This window comes from Dama dama, chromosome 20, assembly GCF_033118175.1.
Source record: "Dama dama isolate Ldn47 chromosome 20, ASM3311817v1, whole genome shotgun sequence".
NCBI classification, from domain to species: Eukaryota; Metazoa; Chordata; class Mammalia; order Artiodactyla; family Cervidae; genus Dama; species Dama dama.
Window position 1 is genome coordinate 16,398,200 of NC_083700.1, and position 19,491 is coordinate 16,417,690.

At 42.1% G+C, this 19,491-nt stretch overlaps 1 protein-coding gene across 6 annotated transcripts in view; it reads left to right on the top strand.

The window, feature by feature from the left end:
• The window catches only part of LOC133040638 (GON-4-like protein), an 86,435-nt gene that overhangs the window by 55,824 nt on the left and 11,120 nt on the right, over positions 1-19,491 (top strand). For 5 of the 6 annotated variants that reach the window (XM_061120611.1, XM_061120606.1, XM_061120608.1 and 2 more), the window contains exons 13-23: positions 2,436-2,476; positions 3,060-3,163; positions 5,927-6,128; positions 6,666-6,752; positions 7,806-7,977; positions 9,615-9,759; positions 10,833-10,983; positions 14,495-14,611; positions 15,297-17,000; positions 18,145-18,400; positions 18,980-19,164. In XM_061120611.1, the coding sequence (XP_060976594.1) occupies positions 2,436-2,476; positions 3,060-3,163; positions 5,927-6,128; positions 6,666-6,752; positions 7,806-7,977; positions 9,615-9,759; positions 10,833-10,983; positions 14,495-14,611; positions 15,297-17,000; positions 18,145-18,400; positions 18,980-19,164 (3,164 nt within the window). Of the gene's footprint in view, positions 1-2,435; positions 2,477-3,059; positions 3,164-5,926; positions 6,129-6,665; positions 6,753-7,805; positions 7,978-9,614; positions 9,760-10,832; positions 10,984-14,494; positions 14,612-15,296; positions 17,001-18,144; positions 18,401-18,979; positions 19,165-19,491 lie in introns of those variants that run through there. The other variant, XM_061120612.1, reaches the window with a different exon arrangement.

Genomic DNA, 19,491 nt, shown 5'->3' on the forward strand with positions numbered 1-19,491 from the left:
GAGTCTGGAATGCTTCTGTGATTATGTATGTTTTCCTCCCATGTAAGCATTTGTTCATAGCTTTTCTGATGTGACCTTTCAATCTGTTCAGGAACCTCTGGTGACAGGGAGTTCATCAATTCTGCAGATGCTGTGTCCTTCTCTTGAACACCTCCTCAATTAACATTTTCCTTACTAAACCTAAATCATTTATATTTCTGTTTTTCCTTTGTTCCTAAAAAATGTTACTTACTACCAAGTGTACATAGTATACTGTTTCTTTTCCTACATTTTTTCTTTACTATGCCAAACATACCAAGTTTCTTCAGTTCTCTAAGTGTCAGACTTTCCACACTTCAACACCCAAATTGCCTTCCTCTGGATATTAGCCTTTATTTTTAAGAAAATTTCTCCCACAATACATGTTTGTTTTTTTTTTTAATTTAATTTATTTATTTTTTCATTTATTTTCATTAGTTGGAGGCTAATTACTTTACAGTATTGTAGTGGTTTTTGCCATACATTGACATGAATCAACCATGGATTTACATGTGTTCCCCATCCCGATCCCCCCTCCCGCCTCCCTCCCCATCCCATCCCTCTGGTTTTTTATGAAACTTTTCAAACATGTGGACACCCATATACCCGGGCTTCCCCAGTGGCTCAGCAGTAAAGAATCTGTCTGCAGTACAGGAGTTGCAGGAGATAGGGTTCAGTCCCTGGGTTGGGAAGATCCCCTGGAAGAGGGCGTGGCAACCCACTGTAGTATTCTTGCCTGGAGAATCCGATGGATGGAGGATCCTGATGGGCTACAGTCCATAGGGTTGCAAAGAGTTGGACACAACTGAAGCGACTTAGCACACACACACGCACCCATATACCCACCGCCTAGCTTCTGCAGTTAAGTTTTCATATATTAATTATGCAGCTCTCCATCTATTTCTCTATCCATCTTTTAATCCTTTTTTTTTAAGCATTTCGTAGTGAGTTGTGGATATCTAAACATTTCAGCATGCACATCATTAATTAGAACTCAGTATTGTTTACAGATTTTAGGTAAATGTATACATACTGCAGTATAGAAATCTTTAGTGTACCATTCAGTGAGGTTTGTCGTGCCTCTTTGTTAGGGGGTGTACTCAACCCCTAGGAAGATAGAGATTCATCACCCCAAAAAGCACCTACTTGTCCCTCCAGATCAGTCCCCACATCATCCTCCCTGGTGAAATCACTTCTGTTTTCTTGTATCATAGATTAGACTTGCCTCTTTTAAAACTTCATGTAAATGGAATCATAGTATGTGTTATGTATTCTATGTATGTAATGTTATGTAATTCTATGTAATCATAGTATTCTGTTATGTAAAGCATCTTTCACTTAGCATGATGTTTCTAAGATTCATGAATATTGCTTATATTACTTAATTTCCTTCCTTTTTATCGCTGAATAGGATTCCAGTGTATAAATATACCAATTTGTTTATTTGTCATCAATCCCCAGGTGTTGATAGACTCCTGGGTTCTTTCTAATTTCTAGCTATCTTGAATAAAGATAGCTCTGAGCTTTCTTTAAAAGTTTTGTGGACAAATGTTTCATATATTTTGGGTCAGCTCTCTAGGGAAGGAATCATTGGTCATAAAGTAGATCTATACTTAGTTTTCTGTGAAATTGCCAGACGTTTTTTCAAAGTGTCTTTCCTTGTACATTGTTTCTAGAGTTCCAGTTGCTGCACATCCTCACCAACATTTAGATTTTATTTTTTTAATGTGCTCTTGAGAAGGGCTTTTACAGTGATGATCCTACTCTGCTGTGATTCAGTGATATGCTTGCCTTCTTGGTCACAAGCACTGTTTTGGAGCCATTGTGTCATATTGATCTTTGTGTGCACTTAAGAAACTGATTTTTCAAAATCCTAAATGTAAGAGTTTAAATTTATCCCTATTATATTTCATCCAATTAATTTGAGAAAATTAGAACTCTGAATCTGTCATCTGTTGGTCTGGTGATCCCTTTTAGCTTTATATTATTTGTAGATTTGATAAGTGTGTTTTAGGTTGTGGATGGGATTGCTGAATAGTTCAGGCCCATAGATAGAGTCCTTTGACACAGTACTGGAGACTTCTGTCTTGATTCCGTTCAGTAGGATAGACCAACAGACTATGAATTTATCTCATTATAAAATCATCTAGCTTACATTTTTGTTTGTTTTCTCACTAGAATTTAAGCTTCATGAGAGTAAGTTTCTGTCATGTATCTGAGCATCCAGAACAGAGATTAAGGCATATAGTTGTTCAATAAATGTTTTTAAATGAATGAGTGAATGATGGATATTAATACATATGAAGATTTTTGTCAAAAGCCTTGCTGAAAAAAGCTTTCTTTGTCTTCTTGACATTCCCTGTATTGCAAAATGAAATAAACATGTGGCAACAACATACTGTTTGGCTTTTTTGCAGAAAAGGAAGTGAATGAACTGATGGAAGAGCTGTTTGAAACTGTGAGTAATGGTCTTTGAATGAGAACTCTGGATACTGAAGCTCTGGATTCTATACTAAAGAACTTTGGATTCTAAAGCAAGCTCTGTCCTTTGGTCTCAGGGCCCCTCTCTCCCGAACAGTGGTCTGACCAACCCATTCTCCTTTTAGTCCACCCAGGAGAGAATGTAATGACAGGAGATTTTGGTAGCTAATAAACTTTGTTTATCCATATCTTAGTAAAGTTTTCCTTAAGCTTTTAGATAGCCTCTTCAACTATCACATGGTACATCCTTAAAGATTTCAAACTAATTTTAGATTATTCTGAGCACAGATCATTCCCTTTCTTGTACATTTCTTTCTTGAAAGATAATCTGATCATTTTGAGTTAACTGTGGTGTGTCTTTACCACTACAAGGTGATAGACTGAGAAACTTTTTTTCTGGCATAAAGATGTGTGAAACTGTGTGAGCCTAGAAGTGAGAGAGATTCCAATGCAAGCTCTTTCTGTGTCCTGTAAAGCAGTCTTCATTTTCCCCTGTCACTGCTGAAGTGACTTTTACATGCCCATTCCCCAAGAAAATCCTTCTTTTCCTTTGCCCTCAGTTTCAAGACGAGATGGGATTCTCCAACATGGAAGATGACGGCCCAGAAGAGGAGGAACGTGTGGCTGAGCCTCGGCCTAACTTTAACACCCCTCAAGCCTTACGGTAGGCTAACCAAAGACCTTGAGACCTGGAGTAGAGGAAAAGTGTATGTCTGAGAGGGAGTTTTGAGAAGTTTTGGTTAATAATTTCCCATCCCTGACTACCTGCTGTTACTGATATAAGAATGCTGAGCTCCATGGGGGTGTTGGATGTGAAGTGAATAATTCTCCTCCTTATGGGGCAGTGCAGCTCTAGACCAAGCTGTATCTGTTTGGGAAGGGAGAAAAAGCAGTAGCTGGCATCCACAGCAGCTTCTCCAGGTGAGTGGTGCTGGAGAGGTGTGTAGGACTCTGCGTGGCCAGCCACAGAAGCTACCCCCAAATTTAATATCCACTATGTCCTCTTTGTTCTTCTGTTTGCTGTTAACATCTAGTAAAAGTTAATGAACCTTTGTTAGTCTCCAGGGCATTAATTGAGCAAACCATGAAGCACCTTCAGTAATGTCCTGGAGTCTGAAATATGTTTACTGTCCTCTTCACATGAATTAGCCCTTCTGTTGTCCCACCCAGAAGGTAGACGCTTTAATTTTTCCCCCTATATTTGTGATGAGTTTGCAGATTTCATCTGTACTTTATTGTTATCCATTCTGAGTAGCAGCATACTGTCATTAGGTACTGGCTAGATGTCAGGGTATGGTTTGTGCCATGGGTAGAACAAAGCAAAACTCCAGGACTCATAGCCTTTAATTAGTCCCGTGGTTTAACTAGAGAGCTCTGGAACCACCTGAAAGCTAGACCTTCAGGTAATGTGCGATTTAGTGAAAAAGACAAGGTATACTAACCAATGCGTGAAAGTCAGAAGTATCAGCCATTATCCATTACATTAAATACCATAATATAACCACAAAAGAAGTCTCAAGAGTTCCTTTTTCCCCCTCAGGTTTGTTGAGTTATAATTGGCAACTAAGGTTGTAAAGCATTGAAAGTGCACAGCGTGATGATTTGATATACATATCAATTGCAGAGGATTTCCCCAATGAAGTTAATTAATACTTCTGTCACCTTACATATTTACCTCTTTTTTTTGGAGAACATTTTCAGGATATCTTACTGGTATTTTGACCACTTCTCCCAACATTTCATAGAAAAAAATCCTAGTGTAGCAGAATAGAACCTGAGCACTTTTTATCATGGGATTTGATCAGTAAACATATTTCATTTCACTAGTCACCTCTGTGTATGAACTTTTAAAATTTGGGAATTACATAACTACTTAAAAATTCTTATTCCAGTTCAGTTACCTTCTGATATTCAGTTGCTCTGCTTGGGCGGATGCTGCTTTTTTCAGCTGGAAATGCAAACCTAGCTTAATATTTGACTAAATAAAATATCACATGGAAAGTACATTAACTGTGCTCTACTTATTAACTGTCCATCCAAGTAATTCTTACTAAAATCAGGTGCAGGCTCTTTTTCATTATCTAGCTTTTTTCCTGCTTCTGTTCTTCTGTTCCTCTGCTAGTTATGCAGATAATCCAGAGTTTTCAGTTCTCAGTAAAACTGTACAGAGGACAATTTCATTCTTTAGATTTTCACCGTGTGCCTGCCCATACTTGCAGTAAATACTGTAAAAGGCCTCCAACTAAAAAAAAAAAAAAAAAAATACTGTAAAAGGAAACATAATTTTTATCCTCAGAGGCTATTGAAAAAAATATATTATCATTTAGCTATTGCTACAATCTAGAGGATTTTTTGAATTACAATAACCTGCTGGTCATAGCTGCTTGAGCAGGTTGTATCCTGGTTTCATAGAATAGCAGCCTGAGTGTCTTATTCTGTCTCTCCCTCAGAACTAGCATTTGGATTCTTACTTTGGCCCCCAACAGAGTCTCTCTCTCTCTCTCAGGAAGTGGGGGTGAGAGGGTAGCAATTGAAAGCTTGGAGGAGGAATTTATTTACGGGGCTAATGCTTGGTAGGGTAATGCTTGAACCACCTTCTCACTATTTATCTAAGTTGCCATGTGCTTTAGGGCTTCCCAGGTGGCACTAGTGGTAAAGAACTGCCAGGCAATACAGGAGACGCAAGAAACGTGGGTTCAATCCATGTTTTAGGAAGAGCCCCTGGAGTTAGGAAATGGCAACCCACTCCAGTATCATTGCCTGAGAAATCCCATGCATAGAGGAGCCTTGTGGGCTACAATCTATAGGGTCGCAAAGAGTCAGACAGGACTGAAGTGACTTAGCATGCATGTAGGCACCGTATGTTTTAGTTTATGCCTTTTCTACTCCATGCGAGAAAGTCTTTCCGTTTTTAAGAAAGGAAGTCAGGGTAGCCTGAATGGATAGGAGCTGGAGAACAGGAGAAACTGGACCTGGGGTCCAGTTTGGGAGTAGCAGCTAGCTTAGAGAACAGATGTGCTTTGGGAAGATTCTGTATCACCATTAAGAATAAGTCCCAGATTAATGTAACTGTCAGTGGGATGCAAAAATCATGGATTCCCATTAGCTCCTTGGCTGCTTTGTTATCCAGACATTACCCTATGTTTAGATTTTAGTTTAATTTCACCTTCATTAGTATATTACTTAGAGTACTGATTGTAGGAGAATAGGTGGGGGATGAGTCAGAACCATCTTATTTGAATCTGTGCTAACCACTATGGGAGAAGATTTGGGTAGGCTTGGAGTTTGCCTCTTGGCTAAAGTGAGACTTGAGGATTAGCAGTAGATGGACGTTGCTCAGACTGGCTTAGCCCATGGTAGGAAGGAACTGGATGTGTTTTGGATCCGTGAAAATATTCAAATCCAGTGATCTCCCTGTGGGGGATAGGTTTGAGGAACCACTGGCCAACTTACTAAATGAGCAACATCGCACCGTGAAGGAGCTACTTGAACAGCTGAAGATGAAAAAATCTTCAGCCAAACAGCAGCAGGAAGTAGAGAGGGTTAATAAACCCCAGAGGGAGAAGGTTCATCAGACTCTGATTCTAGACCCAGCACAGAGGAAGAGGCTCCAGCAGCAGATGCAGCAGGTAAGACTCTTCTTGGTAATGTTAATATTGGATCATCTTCATGTTTTGAGATGAAGCCAAAAATTAGCAGCTTGTGAAAGTCAGAAATAGATGTCTTGGTAACCATTGAAACCACAGGACCACAGCATCTTCATGTCAGTTAGGACCTTGAAAGGCCACCATGTTCATGTCTTTATGGCTCAGGTCAGAATGCATATCAGGACTCTGATAGTTTTCAGAATGATAGATTTCAAAGAATCTTTAGTAATCCTTTCTGAATTTCACAGCTTAACTGCCAGAGTAGTTGTTTTTTTTTTTTTCTTTTATAATCTTAGTCCCTCTAGTTTGAAGTTAAATTTCCCCTGGTTTTGTCAGTTTGTTCAGGTGGAACACATCTGAGAAAAAACATTTATACCAAGATACTATGTTGTTCTCATAGTCTCTCTGCAGAGTAAAACATGTAGGATAAAGTCACTAACATCTTGGTAAGGTCTTCTGGGTTTCTGAGATGACAATATCATAACATGTCACACTGTATTATTTTCTTTCCCTCCTCAGCATGTTCAGCTCTTGACGCAAATTCACCTTCTCACCAGTTCCAACCCCAATCTCAGTTCGGAGGCCAGTACCACCAGGATATTTCTTGTAAGGTTTCAGATATCCCTAATCTAAAGAATTGTGTATGCAATTAGTTAGGAAGTCATTTCTCACAGATGTTGACTCATCATAAGCTACATTTATTCTTCTCTCCTGTTTGTATTGGTAGATATTCATATGATTTCCTGTGTTTGCTGTGAAAACATAAGTTACTGCTTCCCAGGAAAGGACAGAGAGTGTATTCAATTGTCTCTGACTGTTTCTCTTAGGCCTTTTTATTGGGTGCTCTTTTCCGCACCTGTAGATCTTCCCATCTTAGGCTTTTGTACTTCTCTTCTTTTTATTGAATTCATTATTTATTAAGCTTGATATCATTGTTTTATGTATAAAATTAATTTTGCTCATGGCATTTTGGAATATTTTGGAGGAAGGGCTTTTAATTTCAAATTTTTAGGAATTCCTTGGCAGTCCAGTGGTGTAGGATTCATTGCTTTCACTGTTGGGGCCCAGGTTCATTCCCTTATTGGGGAGCTAAATAAGATCCGGTGAGCAACAGGGAATGACCAAGGAAAAGTCACATTTTAAAATCTGAACTTTGGGGCAATAATAGCGATATTCTTTGCCTCTTGGGTAATTCTCTCTGGAATCTGAGGTGCTTCATTGTTAGAACATCCTTGGATAATCAGCAGATTATGTTTCCTTCTTACTGTGTTCAGGGAATCATGAGAAATACTTTGTTCTAGGTGTTATTCAGAGAAACAAATGAACTATTATTATTATTATTATTATTTTTTTAAGTAATGGCGCTCACTCTTGAGGATTTTAATTCCAGCTGGGGAGCTAGAACATACATCCAAAAGGCTGAGGACCCCTGAGACTGAGAGTAAAACAGGAACAAGTTAATGTGTCACAGATGCCTAAACATCTGAGGACTCATCAGAAGAGCAGTCTTGATGGAAAAACGTTAATTAGGAAAGTCCTTTTGATGATTTTTATCTGTTTTTATCCTATTGTAGGAAGGACAGTTTTTCTCTTAGAGGCTAAGGGATACTGGTATTATTTGTCTGGAACTTAGATGTCCTTTGTGTCATGTTTTCCCAGAAAGAGCTGGGAACCTTTGCTCAAAGCTCCATCGCCCTCCATCATCAGTTCAACCCCAAGTTTCAGACCTTGTTCCAACCCTGTAACCTGATGGGAGCCATGAAGCTTATTGAAGACTTCAGCACACATGTCAGCGTTGACTGGAGTCCTCGTAAAACTGTCAAGAAGACTGGTAGGGACAGATGGGTCTGCTGTTTTACTGGCAGTGCGAGGTGTTCGTCTTACCCCACAGATCATTTCCTGGGGATAATTTCCTAGGGTTGGAGGAGACAGGGTATTTGTAGTTTCTTCCTTCTCTCTCTTATCCTTCCTGTGTGTTCATTACCTAAATTCTAGAACTAGGTAATAATACTTGGGTTTAAGTAGAGGATGGAGTCAGTGAACAGGACAGGGATGTGGGAGGCAGAGATGTGGCACTCATTGCTAATAATTGGACTTAAATAGATATGAGGGTAAGTATTAGGAGTCAGGTCAAGACAGACTGGTATCAAGATAAAGATGGAAGTCAAGTGGTAAAGTCAGGTTGTGTTTATTAGGTTTTTACTCTCTTCTTCATTAAGATCATTTTATTTCCCATGATTATAGTAGTATTTCCAATTATGTTGACTTGGGAGTTAGGAACAAAGTAAAAATGTTGTACATTTGCCTGTTCAGTATTTTAAAGAAATTTCCAGGTTTGATTTCTACCATTCATTGGTTTAGTATTTTTAAGTAAATATTTGCCATTCCGTTAAATGAAATATTTGTTTCTGATTTGTTCCTAGTTTAGCAAATTAGTTGTGGTTTGGTCTGGGTTTGGATTTGTCTTTAGATTTGATTTTAAATCCCTGACTCTTACAATTCAATAGAATATAGTTGAATTTAAGGGCATTATGTGATAGACACAGACTACTTTTTTAGTTATATGTTGGTAATGAAAACTTAACACCAGACTACAGTTATAACTTGGGCTTTGAAGGTGGGTCTGTGGTAAAGATCAGCCTGCCAGTGGAGATGCAGGTTCAGTTCCTGGGTCGAGAAGATCTCCTGGAGTGGGAAATGGCAACCCATTCCAGTATTCTTGTGTTGGAGAATCCTTTGATGAGAGGAGCCTAGCGGGCTACAGTGATAGGATTGCAAAGAGTTGGATGCAACTGAATGTGTGTGCATAGTTATAAGTTACCTGTGTAGTGTCTTGTGTTTTTCTTCTGGGGATATAAAAATAACATTTCTGCAAGCAGAAATATGGCTCTAGAGGTATTTATTTCTGGAAAGACAGAAATGCCTGGAATTGAGAGGCTTAGACAGCAAGATAGAAATGAATGAGACTGAATAGTCTCATCCTCTTTATGGTTTTTTTTGTTCCCAACCTCATGAGGAATCTGGGAGAATTTAATGAAAGTTAAGTAAGAATCAGATAAAAATTTGGAATACCAGATTTGTGAGGGAGATTAAAGAAGTTGGAATCTTATCCTGGAAGAATGCGTTGTTGAAGGTCACTTTTCCTTCAAGGATTTAAAGGGGGAGGAGGTAAAAATTTTTTGAGCATACACTATCTGCCAGGTATTACTTGGTACTTTATAAGTGTTTTTGTTACTTAGTGTGTTAAGTGTTCCACATAGGAAGCAAAAAGACAATCAATTTTTAACTTTTAGGTACATGTTAGGCTGAGAATGATTGTGGAGACTTTTGGGAGGTGTGTGTGTGTGTGTGGAAGGGCATCACGTTAGGTAGGGTTGGCTCTCTTTAAATGCCAAGATGCATTCGGAAGCTTTTGTGAAGCCCTCTTTTGTTCTGGAGTTTCATTTATTATGCATTTTTTTCTTATAGCCTGTAAATTGCCCTGTTTGCCAAAGCAAGTGGCTTGGATCCTAGCCACTAGCAAGGTTTTCATGTATCCAGAGTTACTTCCAGTGTGTTCTCTGAAGGCCAAGAATCCCCAGGATAAGATTTTCTTCACCAAAGCAGAAGACAAGTAAGGATTTACTGGGTGGGGATAAAAGTACAAAATACACTGAGAAGACCTGTATAATAAGGAATGGACACAAAGGAAAGCAGTGTAGATGGACATAGGTCTGTAGTATGTGCGTGTTCCAGCAGTGCCAAATACAGCTCTTTTTAGGGGATGACATACACGTTTTGGAAACATTTTAAGTTGTTTTTTGTCTTTTACAGTAAAAAATAACCTCATAATCCTGTTAGTGGATAATTTTCAAGGAAAACATTTTTATCCATTATCCTGACAACCCTTACATAATAATTTTTCTCTCTGTATTTCTTATGTAACTGTTGGCAATTTAAGTATAATTTTGTTTGCTTTTTTTAACTTAATATATTCATGACCTTTTTTTCTGCATTCCATGCTGTAGCATTGTCTTTTTTTTTTTGTCTCTGTATATTGTCCTTTCAGGCAGTATTAACGGCCCTATCATAGTCCTTTTGTTTGCCGCTTTTCCCTCCCTCTCTTGTTTAGCTGTTCTAAATGAGGCTTCACCAAGGATCTTTGTGCACAGGGCTTTTGAAACTCTTTGAGTTTTTATCACTTTGGGTAAATTCTCAAGAGTGAGGTTATTCGATAACAGTTATAAACACTTTCCTGGCTCTTGATGTGTGTTTCCCCACTGCCATCAGCAAATATGTATACAGGTAACTGTAATTGAGTATGTTATGTTGTGAGACTTAGTGTTGGTGTGGACTTAATATGTCTAACATGGTGCCCAATATTCATTTTATATTTGTTTTATTAGGGCCATCCTCCTTCCCTCAAACTTTGTTTGTATTGTTACTGTAAAGCACATCATGTTGTGACATTTATTAGTGATTTACGCTTGGTTTTCCCTCTTCTCACTTGATGGGAACTCCTTATTGAGTCTTATTCTCATAGTCCTTCTTAGTACTCAGTAATTATCTGAAATTTTCTGTTAAGTTTCCATTAATGTGTACAAGACTTAGATGTAGAAGTAGGTTGTAGGGTGGGGAGTTTGTCTGGGAGGCTTTTCAGCAGGATGGACTGTCAAGCGAGATTGAGTGTCCCCACCCGCTTCTCAGTTTGTTGGCTTTAGGACTGAAGCACTTTGAAGGGACGGAGTTTCCCAAGCCTCTGATCAGCAAGTACCTTCTCACTTGCAAGACTGCCCACCAGCTGACAGTGAGAATCAAGAACCTCAACATGAACAGAGCTCCTGACAACATCATTAAAGTAAGTGCTCCCTGCACACTCCACTGGGCACCTTGGCTGAGTGCAGCCTTTCCTTTTCTTTTTCTCAGTCTCAGTGAATAGCCTTTTATCTAACGCTAGTCCCTCCTAACTGCCCACTAGCCCTCTTTCCTTTCCAGTGACATTGATCTATTATTTTCCTATGGAGTACCATCTTCATCTGTTATGGATATTTCCGCTAAATTGTTCAAATGTAAAAATACTTATCAAATTTGTTTTCCTCTAGCTATTCATTTTTTTTTTCCCACTCTAAACCTTCTTCAAAGAGTAGGCAACAGTCCACTTATATCCTTCTTAATTCTTTATACTTGGACATTTATATCAAAATTATAAAGTATACTTTAAAGTGGGGGTCCCCAGTCCACAGACTGATACTGGTCCATAGCCTGTTAGGAACCGGGCTGCACAGCAGGAGGTGAATGGCAGGCTAGAGAGCTAAGCTTCATCTGTATTTATAGCTGTTCTCCATTGCTCACATACTGCCTGAGCTCCACCTCCTGTCGCATCAGCGGTGGTCGTAGATTCTCAAAGGAGCACAAACCCCACTGTGAACCGCATGCACAGGAGGGTCTCAGTTGCCAGCTTCTTATGAGAATCATCCTAAAACCGTCCCATGGGTCCCCCACCGACATCCTTCCACAGAATTGGTCCCTGGTGCCAGAAAGGTTGGGGACCACTGCTCTAAAGAGTAAAAAAATCTCTGTGAATCTTATCATGAAAAACAATCATTTTTCTCCCTATTTCCTGCTTAGCAAGGTTTCTGCAGGGATGGTCCATTTACCTCTATATCTAGGATCTAGGTAGCATGCTTAGAATTGCTACCAGTTGATTTTTTGGATTTAGGCCTTCTCTGTTAAACTGAAATCATGAAAGATGAAGACAGTTCTCTCCACACTCTCTCACTGCTTCACCTCAGTTATATCACAGTATAAGTTGGATTTTTTTCCAGAGTTATTATAAGCAGTATGTAAAAACTCCTCACAGCTGAGCCGGGTAGTGTATCGTGATTACTTTGCTTTTCCTGCTGAATATTTTGTTTCTTTTGGAGAAATGATTGCATTTTTGGAGGGTGAGTGGAACTTGGTTTTTTTATGTATTTATTACCAGTTTAACATTAACGTTTATTTAAGTTTTATAAATCTCTTTTCAGCGTTTTCAGGTATTTTAGGTTCTCTGCTGTCACCTTCATCTTCCTGAAGAAGTCCCCAGAGCGCTCTGATCCTGCTCCACTTTACCCATGCTGCTCTCTTGGCTTGCTGCACTAATAATGTGTTCTCTGGCTTTTTCTTCACGATTTTCCTGGGGTTTCATTTCACCTCTTACTTGTGTTGGATCTTCTTCTTTCTTTCTTTAAAAATATTTTTAATTTATTTTTTGGCTATGCTGGTTCTTCGTTGCTTCACAGGCTTTTCTCTAGTTGTGCAGAGTTGGGGCTACCCTGCAGTTGTGGTGTGTGGGCTTCTCACTGCAGTGGCTTTTCTTGTTTTAGGTCATGAACTGCAGGCCATGCGGGCTTCAGTAGTTTTAGCACGCGGGCTCAGAAGCATTGGCATGGGACTAGTTGCCCTGCAGCATGTGGAATGTTCTAGGAGTAGAGATTGAACCTGTGTCCCCTGCATTGTCTGGTGGGTTCTTAGCCTCTGGACCATCAGGGAAGTCCGGATCCTCTTATTTCTGAATCCCACAACTTTTTGGCCTTGTTTTAGTGGAGCACATCCTATCTTTGAGAAAAAAATTTTTAGATTTATATTGCTTGTGTTCATGGTGTATCATGACATGACTTGACCAATGCAGTTTCCTAGTTTGGCTATTGTGCTGTATACCTAGTTTTTATATATAACTATTGTTACTTTGTAACAAATGTACATAAGACCTGTCAATGACACTATAATTATTCAAAATTAAAAGTATGAAATATGTCTTTGTTCTTTTCTCCCACTTCAGTGGGTTTAACATTCTAGGTTGAAAATCACTTTGGTCAGAACAATTTAAGGACTCCATTTTCTTCTAGTTTCTAGGACTGGCTCTTTCGAAAGTTGATGTTCTTTTGACTTTTGAACCTTTATATGACACGTGTTTTTTTCTCTTCCTCTAGGAGTACATAGGATTTTCTTTTTTCTCCAGTGTTTTGAAATTCATGATAATATACCTTGCTAGGTGTCTGGTCTTACTAATTATGCCAGGTACTTGATAAACTTTAGTTTGGAAACTCACAGGTTCCAGTGTTGGGAAATGTCCTTGAGTTTTGCATTGCTGGTTTCCTCCCCTTCTTTTGGTCTGCTGTCTCCTTCTGTGGCTCAGTGGTCAGATGGTAGACCCCTCGGGCTGGTCTTCTCATCTTATCTTTCTTCTTTTCTCCCATCCCTCTGTCTTCTTGCTGTATTTTCTGGGATATTATTTCATCTTTTTTTTCTAACCCTTCTGCTGAGGTGAGTCGTTACTTCTTCTGTCATAATATCTGATAGCTTTTCTTGTTGTTTAGAATATTCTTTAATAGCCGGTTGCAGAGGCCTGTGGGTTATCTCTCCTTTTAGACTTTTATCTTTAAAAATTTCCTATCTGTTATTTTCATGGGGATTCAAGAGGGAATAGAGACAAATGGATGTGTTTAATCTGCCTGTTTGTTTGTTTTCTTTTATAATTTACTTATTTATTTTTCTGTGCTAGGTCTTTGTTGCTGTGTGAGCTGTTCTGTAGGTTGTGTTGAGTGGGGGCTACTCTAGTTGCTACACACAGGCTTCTCATTGCGGTGGCTTCTCTTGTGGAGCACAGGCTCTCGGGAATGCAGGCTTCAGTAGTTGCTGCTATTGGCCTCTAGAGCACAGGGTCAGTAGTTGTGGTGATGGGCTTAGTTGCCTTGAGGCATGTGGGATCTTAATTCCCTGAGCAGGGATTGAACCTAGTCCCCTGCACTGGAAGGTTGATCCTTCACCAGTTGACCACCAGGGAAGTCCCTCATCATTGATTTGTACTTGACTGTCTCTTCCACTACCTGTGAGCTCCTTGAGAGCAGGGATTGCCTCCTTGTTTGTATGCTCGGCTTGTAACACAGTGCCTAGTGCTTATTGTTATTGTAAGCTCACTCTGAAAATGGAACTGTCAGTCTTTCTGTTCTTTCTTTCCCTTCCAGTATTCCTTGCACCATTATTTGCTTAAAAGGAAGCTTCCATGTCGTCAGGATAAGGATTAATGAGGCACTCCCATTGCAACTGCTGAGAGGAGCAAATTTTCCATGACTCTAACCATCCGCTTCCTTTTCTCTATGACCTAAACTTTTCTGGTGACAAGAATAGAGCTTATTAGAAGATACTAAGTAATGATAAAATATTTATTAATTGGAGATTAGCTTAATTTGAAATACAGAGCAGTCAGTATATGCTATTTGCGTGTGTGTATATGTTTCTCAGACTGCTGCCCACCACACTCCCCAACCTGATGAGAGCAGTTTCTAGAAGAAATGTGACTTTTCCTTTATTTATTTCTTCACACTCAGTTTTATAAGAAGACCAAACAGCTGCCCATCTTAATGAAGTGCTGTGAAGAGATCCAGCCGCATCAGTGGAAGCCGCCTGTAGAGAGGGAGGAGCACCGGCTTCCGTTCTGGTTAAAGGTACAGCCCTCCTCCTCGGTGTGTCGGGAGCAGAAGGTCACCATGAGCCCGGCAAGAACATCAAGGAAGGGCTGCTTTCCATCCCTGCTGCTTTAGCTGTAGAACTAGGACTTAAGAAATCTTCAGTCACCTTTCCTCTCCTATTTCTCCACCTCCCTCCCTCCCCCACCGGTGATTCTCTAACCTTTTAAAAATAGTGGTTAAAATGATAGTTTCTTAAAGGAAATTCAGGGAGTTTCTAGAGTATAAAATTGGGATATAGTCTTCTTAGAAATATCTGCTATTCTGCAGAAAAATCCTTCTTAAAAGATGTCTTAAGACTGTCCTGTAAAGGCACCTAATATCTGCTGCCAAGTCACTTTAGTCGTGTCCGACTCTGTGCGACCCATAGACGGCAGCCCACCAGGCTCCCCCGTCCCTGGGATTCTCCAGGCAAAAATACTGGAGTGGGTTGCCATTTCCTTCTCCAGTGCATGAAAGTGAAAAGTGAAAGTGAAGTCACTTAGTCATGTCCGACTCTCAGCAATCCCACGGACTGCCTACCAGGTTCCTCCGTCCATGGGATTTTCCAGGCAAGAGTACTGGAGTAGGGTGCCATTGCCTTCTCCACCTAATATCTAGAAAGCCCAATTATTTTTACCTAATTCTGGCATGGGGTATATCTGAGTGTTCTTATTCCCATTAGGCCAGTCTGCCGTCCATCCAGGAGGAACTGCGGCACATAGCTGGTGGTGCCAGAGAGGCAGGAAATGTGACTGGAACCACTGAGATCAACTCAGACCCAGGCCTGGGAAAAGGCAGCTCGGAACTGGAGAGTGAAACTCGGTATCCACTGCTACTGCCCAAGGGTGTAGTCCTGAAGCTGAAGCCAGTTGCCAACCGTTTTTCTAGGAAGGCTTGGAGACAGAAGCGGTCCTCCACCCTGAAGCCCTTTTTTTTCGGACCCAGCCCCTCTCTCCAGCCTAGCTCCAGCTCTGGGAAGACACCGGCTAGATCAGCTCACTCAGAAGCCCCTCCAAGCAAAATGGTGGTCCGGATTCCTCCCCTGATCCAGCCAGCCACGGTCTTACAGGCAGTGCCAGGTGGCCCTCCTCTGGGGGCCCCCGGGGGGGACAGTTTTGAGTCTCCAGCAGCACTGCCAGCTGCAGCTGCTGAGGCCAGGACCAGCTTCCCTCTGCCTGAGCCGCAGACCCTGCTGTCCTCCGCCCCTGTGCCGAAGCTAATGCTGCCTTCACTTGCTTCTTCGAAGTTTCGAAAGCCATGTGTGAAACGGAGAGCCTCCAAGAGAAAGGGACCCAAGGCCTCTCTCTGTCTGAAGCCTGCCCCTCTCATCCACCCTGCGCCCGTGTTCTTCACTGTTCCCGCCGCGACCGTGAAGGTTGTGAGCCTCGGCAGCGGCTGCAACATGGTGCAGCCCGTCAGTGCAGCGGTGGCCCGGAGTCCTCAGACCATCCCCATCACCACCCTGCTGGTTAACCCTACTGCCTTCCCCTGTGCGTTGAACCAGCCCCTTGTGGCCTCCTCCATCCCCCCCTTAATTGTCTCTGGCCCCTCTGTGAATCTCTCTGTACCATCCACCCCTGAAGATAAAGCCCCCGTGAATGTGGACACAGGTTGTCCTTTGGCTGAGGGGAAAAATGCCTTTCCAGGCCTCGAACCCAAACTAGAACCTCGGGAACCGTCTCCTGTCTGTGCTGCTGTCTTCCCCAAAGAGGAGCACAGCCCAGGGCCTCCAGCTACAGACAGAGCGTGCCAGGAGCAGCTGTCGGAGAGCAGTGCCTGTGGCTGGACCACTGTGAAAACGGAGGAGGGGAGGCAGGCCCCTGAACCCCTGCCTCAGGGCTTCCGGGAATCTCTGCACACTTGCCCTGAGGATTTAGAGGAAATCGTTAAGACGGAACCTAAAGATCCTGGGCAGGACACCTGTGGTGGATCCCTGGAGCAGGACAGCCATGATGAAATCAAAGAAGAACACTCTGTGGAGTTGGACACTGGCTTCCCAAGTGGGGAGTCAAGTGGGCCTAGAGAGGGGAAGAAACAGACAGGCCTACAACAGGAGGAGGAGAGGAGTCAAGCAGCTCAAACCCTTTCGGCTTCTCAAGAGCCTCCTGGGGAAGGAAACTCAGGAGATGTGAGCAAAGGGTCCCCAAGGGACGCTTCCTTCTCCACTGACCCTGAAATGGTGCTTAGCAGCCCCCTGGGGAAGCCCGAAGACCTATCCAGCGTTGATGGTCAGTCAGTGGGGACCCCAGCAGGACCAGAAACTGCAGGAGAGAAGGATGGGCCAGAGGAAGAGGAAGAAGAGGACTTTGATGACCTTACCCAGGATGAGGAAGACGAGATGTCATCAGCCTCTGAGGAATCTGTACTTTCTGTCCCAGAACTCCAGGTGAGAGTTGGGCACTCTTCTCCAATATTTTGTGGATTCAGTAATAGATTTAATTTATTGATAGGCCACCGGCTTGCTTTTTGCACTAGAGATAGTTGTAAAATCATTTTTGACTTTTGAATGTATTACTGAGCATAGTTTGGGGGTTGAGGTGAGAGGAGAGGGAAAGAGTTAAATGTTACATATTATATTTGATTTAAACTCATTTAAACATTAAATTGAATCTCCTGAGCACAATTTAAATGACTAAAAAAAGAAAAAGGATCATAAGTATGGACCCTGGCAAAGGAAAATTACCTTCAGGGGAGACCTTTCAAATCTACTCAGGGACTCCCTGGTGTCCAGTGGTTAGGACTGGGTGCTTTCACTGCTCGGAACTGGGTTCGATTTCTGGTCAGGAAACTGTTGACTGAAAAATTAATCACAACCTCAAAGTAGAGAGTTATTTTATTTGGTGGGAATGTTAAGGATTCTGAGCTTGGGAGGCAGCATCTCAGTTCTCTGAGAAAACTGTTCTGAAGAAGCAGGAGGGGGAGTCAGGCTAGATACAGTTTGCAACAAAGAGGGTAGGAAATCTAAACATCAAAGATTATTATTAAGTAGTAAGGAGAACCAGATATCAAGTCAAGTTAAGGAATTTAGTGTTCTTCTATGTGTGGCAAGATGGAGCCTCTGGGCTCACTGAATTCATTGCTTTCATATGCACCTGACCTATCCGGGACCAAATCCTGTTTCCTGTCACCTTAAAGGGTGGCAAGGATGGTGGTTGGCTGCTCTTGCATGACACCCAGTCCCCTCCAGTTCCTCACCAGTCACCGGGCATTGGCATCTTCTGGATCGTAGGCCTTGTGTTCACTTTTAGAGCCCTCATTCACATTAGGAGGCCATGAATCACCGATAGCTGTGACATTTTTTGTCCCCCGGTACGGCAAAAAATATTTCATTTCACAGAACTAACATCCTTCAAGCTGTACAGTGTGGCCAAAAAACAAAACCAAAAAACCCCAATAACCCCTAAAACCCATCCGCTTCTCACTCTCCCTCACCAGTTGATTAGCCACAGTTCCTTCTGAAAAACTCTGTGCAGTCAGCCGGTGGTGAGCTATTACAGCCCTCATGCACACTCTTTGGGGGGGGTTTGCAGGAAACAATGGAGAAACTGACTTGGCTTGCATCTGAAAGGCGCATGAGTCAGGAGGGTGAGTCTGAGGAAGAGAACTCCCAGGAAGAGAATTCTGAGCCTGAGGAAGAAGAGGAAGAAGAAGCAGAAGGAATGGAAAACCTGCAGAAGGAGGATGAAATGATGGATGAAGCCATCGGAGACCCTGCCGAGAAGCCTCCTGCCACCTTTGCCTCCCCAAAGGCTGCTCCAGAAGTGGAGACCAGCAGGACCCCACCAGGTAAGTAGGATGGGTCTGAGTGGGGGCGGGTCTCAGGAGGCCTCATTGACTCAGGGACATGTGCAGAGTGGCTAGCTTATAAAACAGGTGCCAGTTCCCAGAAGAAATCCTTTGGATCCCACCTGCCAGTCACCCTTCTCCCAAATAGATGTTTTAACCTGCTGCCGTTGCAGAGAAGAGATGCTCAGAAATTTAAAATTTGACTCTGCTATCAGCATATCAGCTGCTAGATTTGTACTCTGTTTATGCAGGTTTTTATACTGGTTCTTAATTCACATGTTATGTATTAGGTCAAGAGCTAGGTTTATTTCAAAAAGTGCTGCTTGTTCCTCACCAGGACATAATCCCTGAGAGCCCAGCATCAGACCACACTCACTCTTTAGACTTCTGTTTTCAATATGTAGTAGCTAAGCAGCTCATTATCATCCCAGTTGATGCAGTCATCAACAGTTGATGCTTTTCTCCCAGATTACTATGTAATGATGATTAGGGGAGTTGATGGGGAGGGTGCATTTGATGAGTTGGGAAGAGCAGAGGTTGCAGGGATAGAGAAACAGTTGTTTTCATGTGTATCCTAAGGAGAGAGCATCAAAGCTGCAGGAAAGGGCCGGAGTAATCATCGCGCTCGCAGCAAGCGGGGCAGTCGGGCCCGGGCCAGCAAGGACACCGCCAAGCTGCTGTTACTGTATGATGAGGACATCCTCGAGCGAGATCCACTCCGGGAGCAGAAGGATTTGGCCTTTGCTCAGGCTTATCTGAGCAGGGTAGGCAAATGCTGCTTCCTGTTCCTACCAGCCCCTCTGTTTTTAAAATGAAGTCTGCCTTTCAGGCTGCACAGTAGCCTTCTGTGCTTCTACCTTTGTTTTCCTGGAAATACCAAAAGAACTGTGTGAGTGAAACCACAAGGACACTGAGTTCAGTTTTCGGCCGATTTATTATTCCTGCCCAGCATACTACCCCTCTGTTGCCCTGAAGCCGGGGAAAGGTGATTTCACCATCATCCCTGAAAGAGTAGATTGATAAGGACCTTACCTGAGCCTTTGGCTTTGGAGGAACAACATGTGGTACACTGACCAGAAAGTGGACCTCAG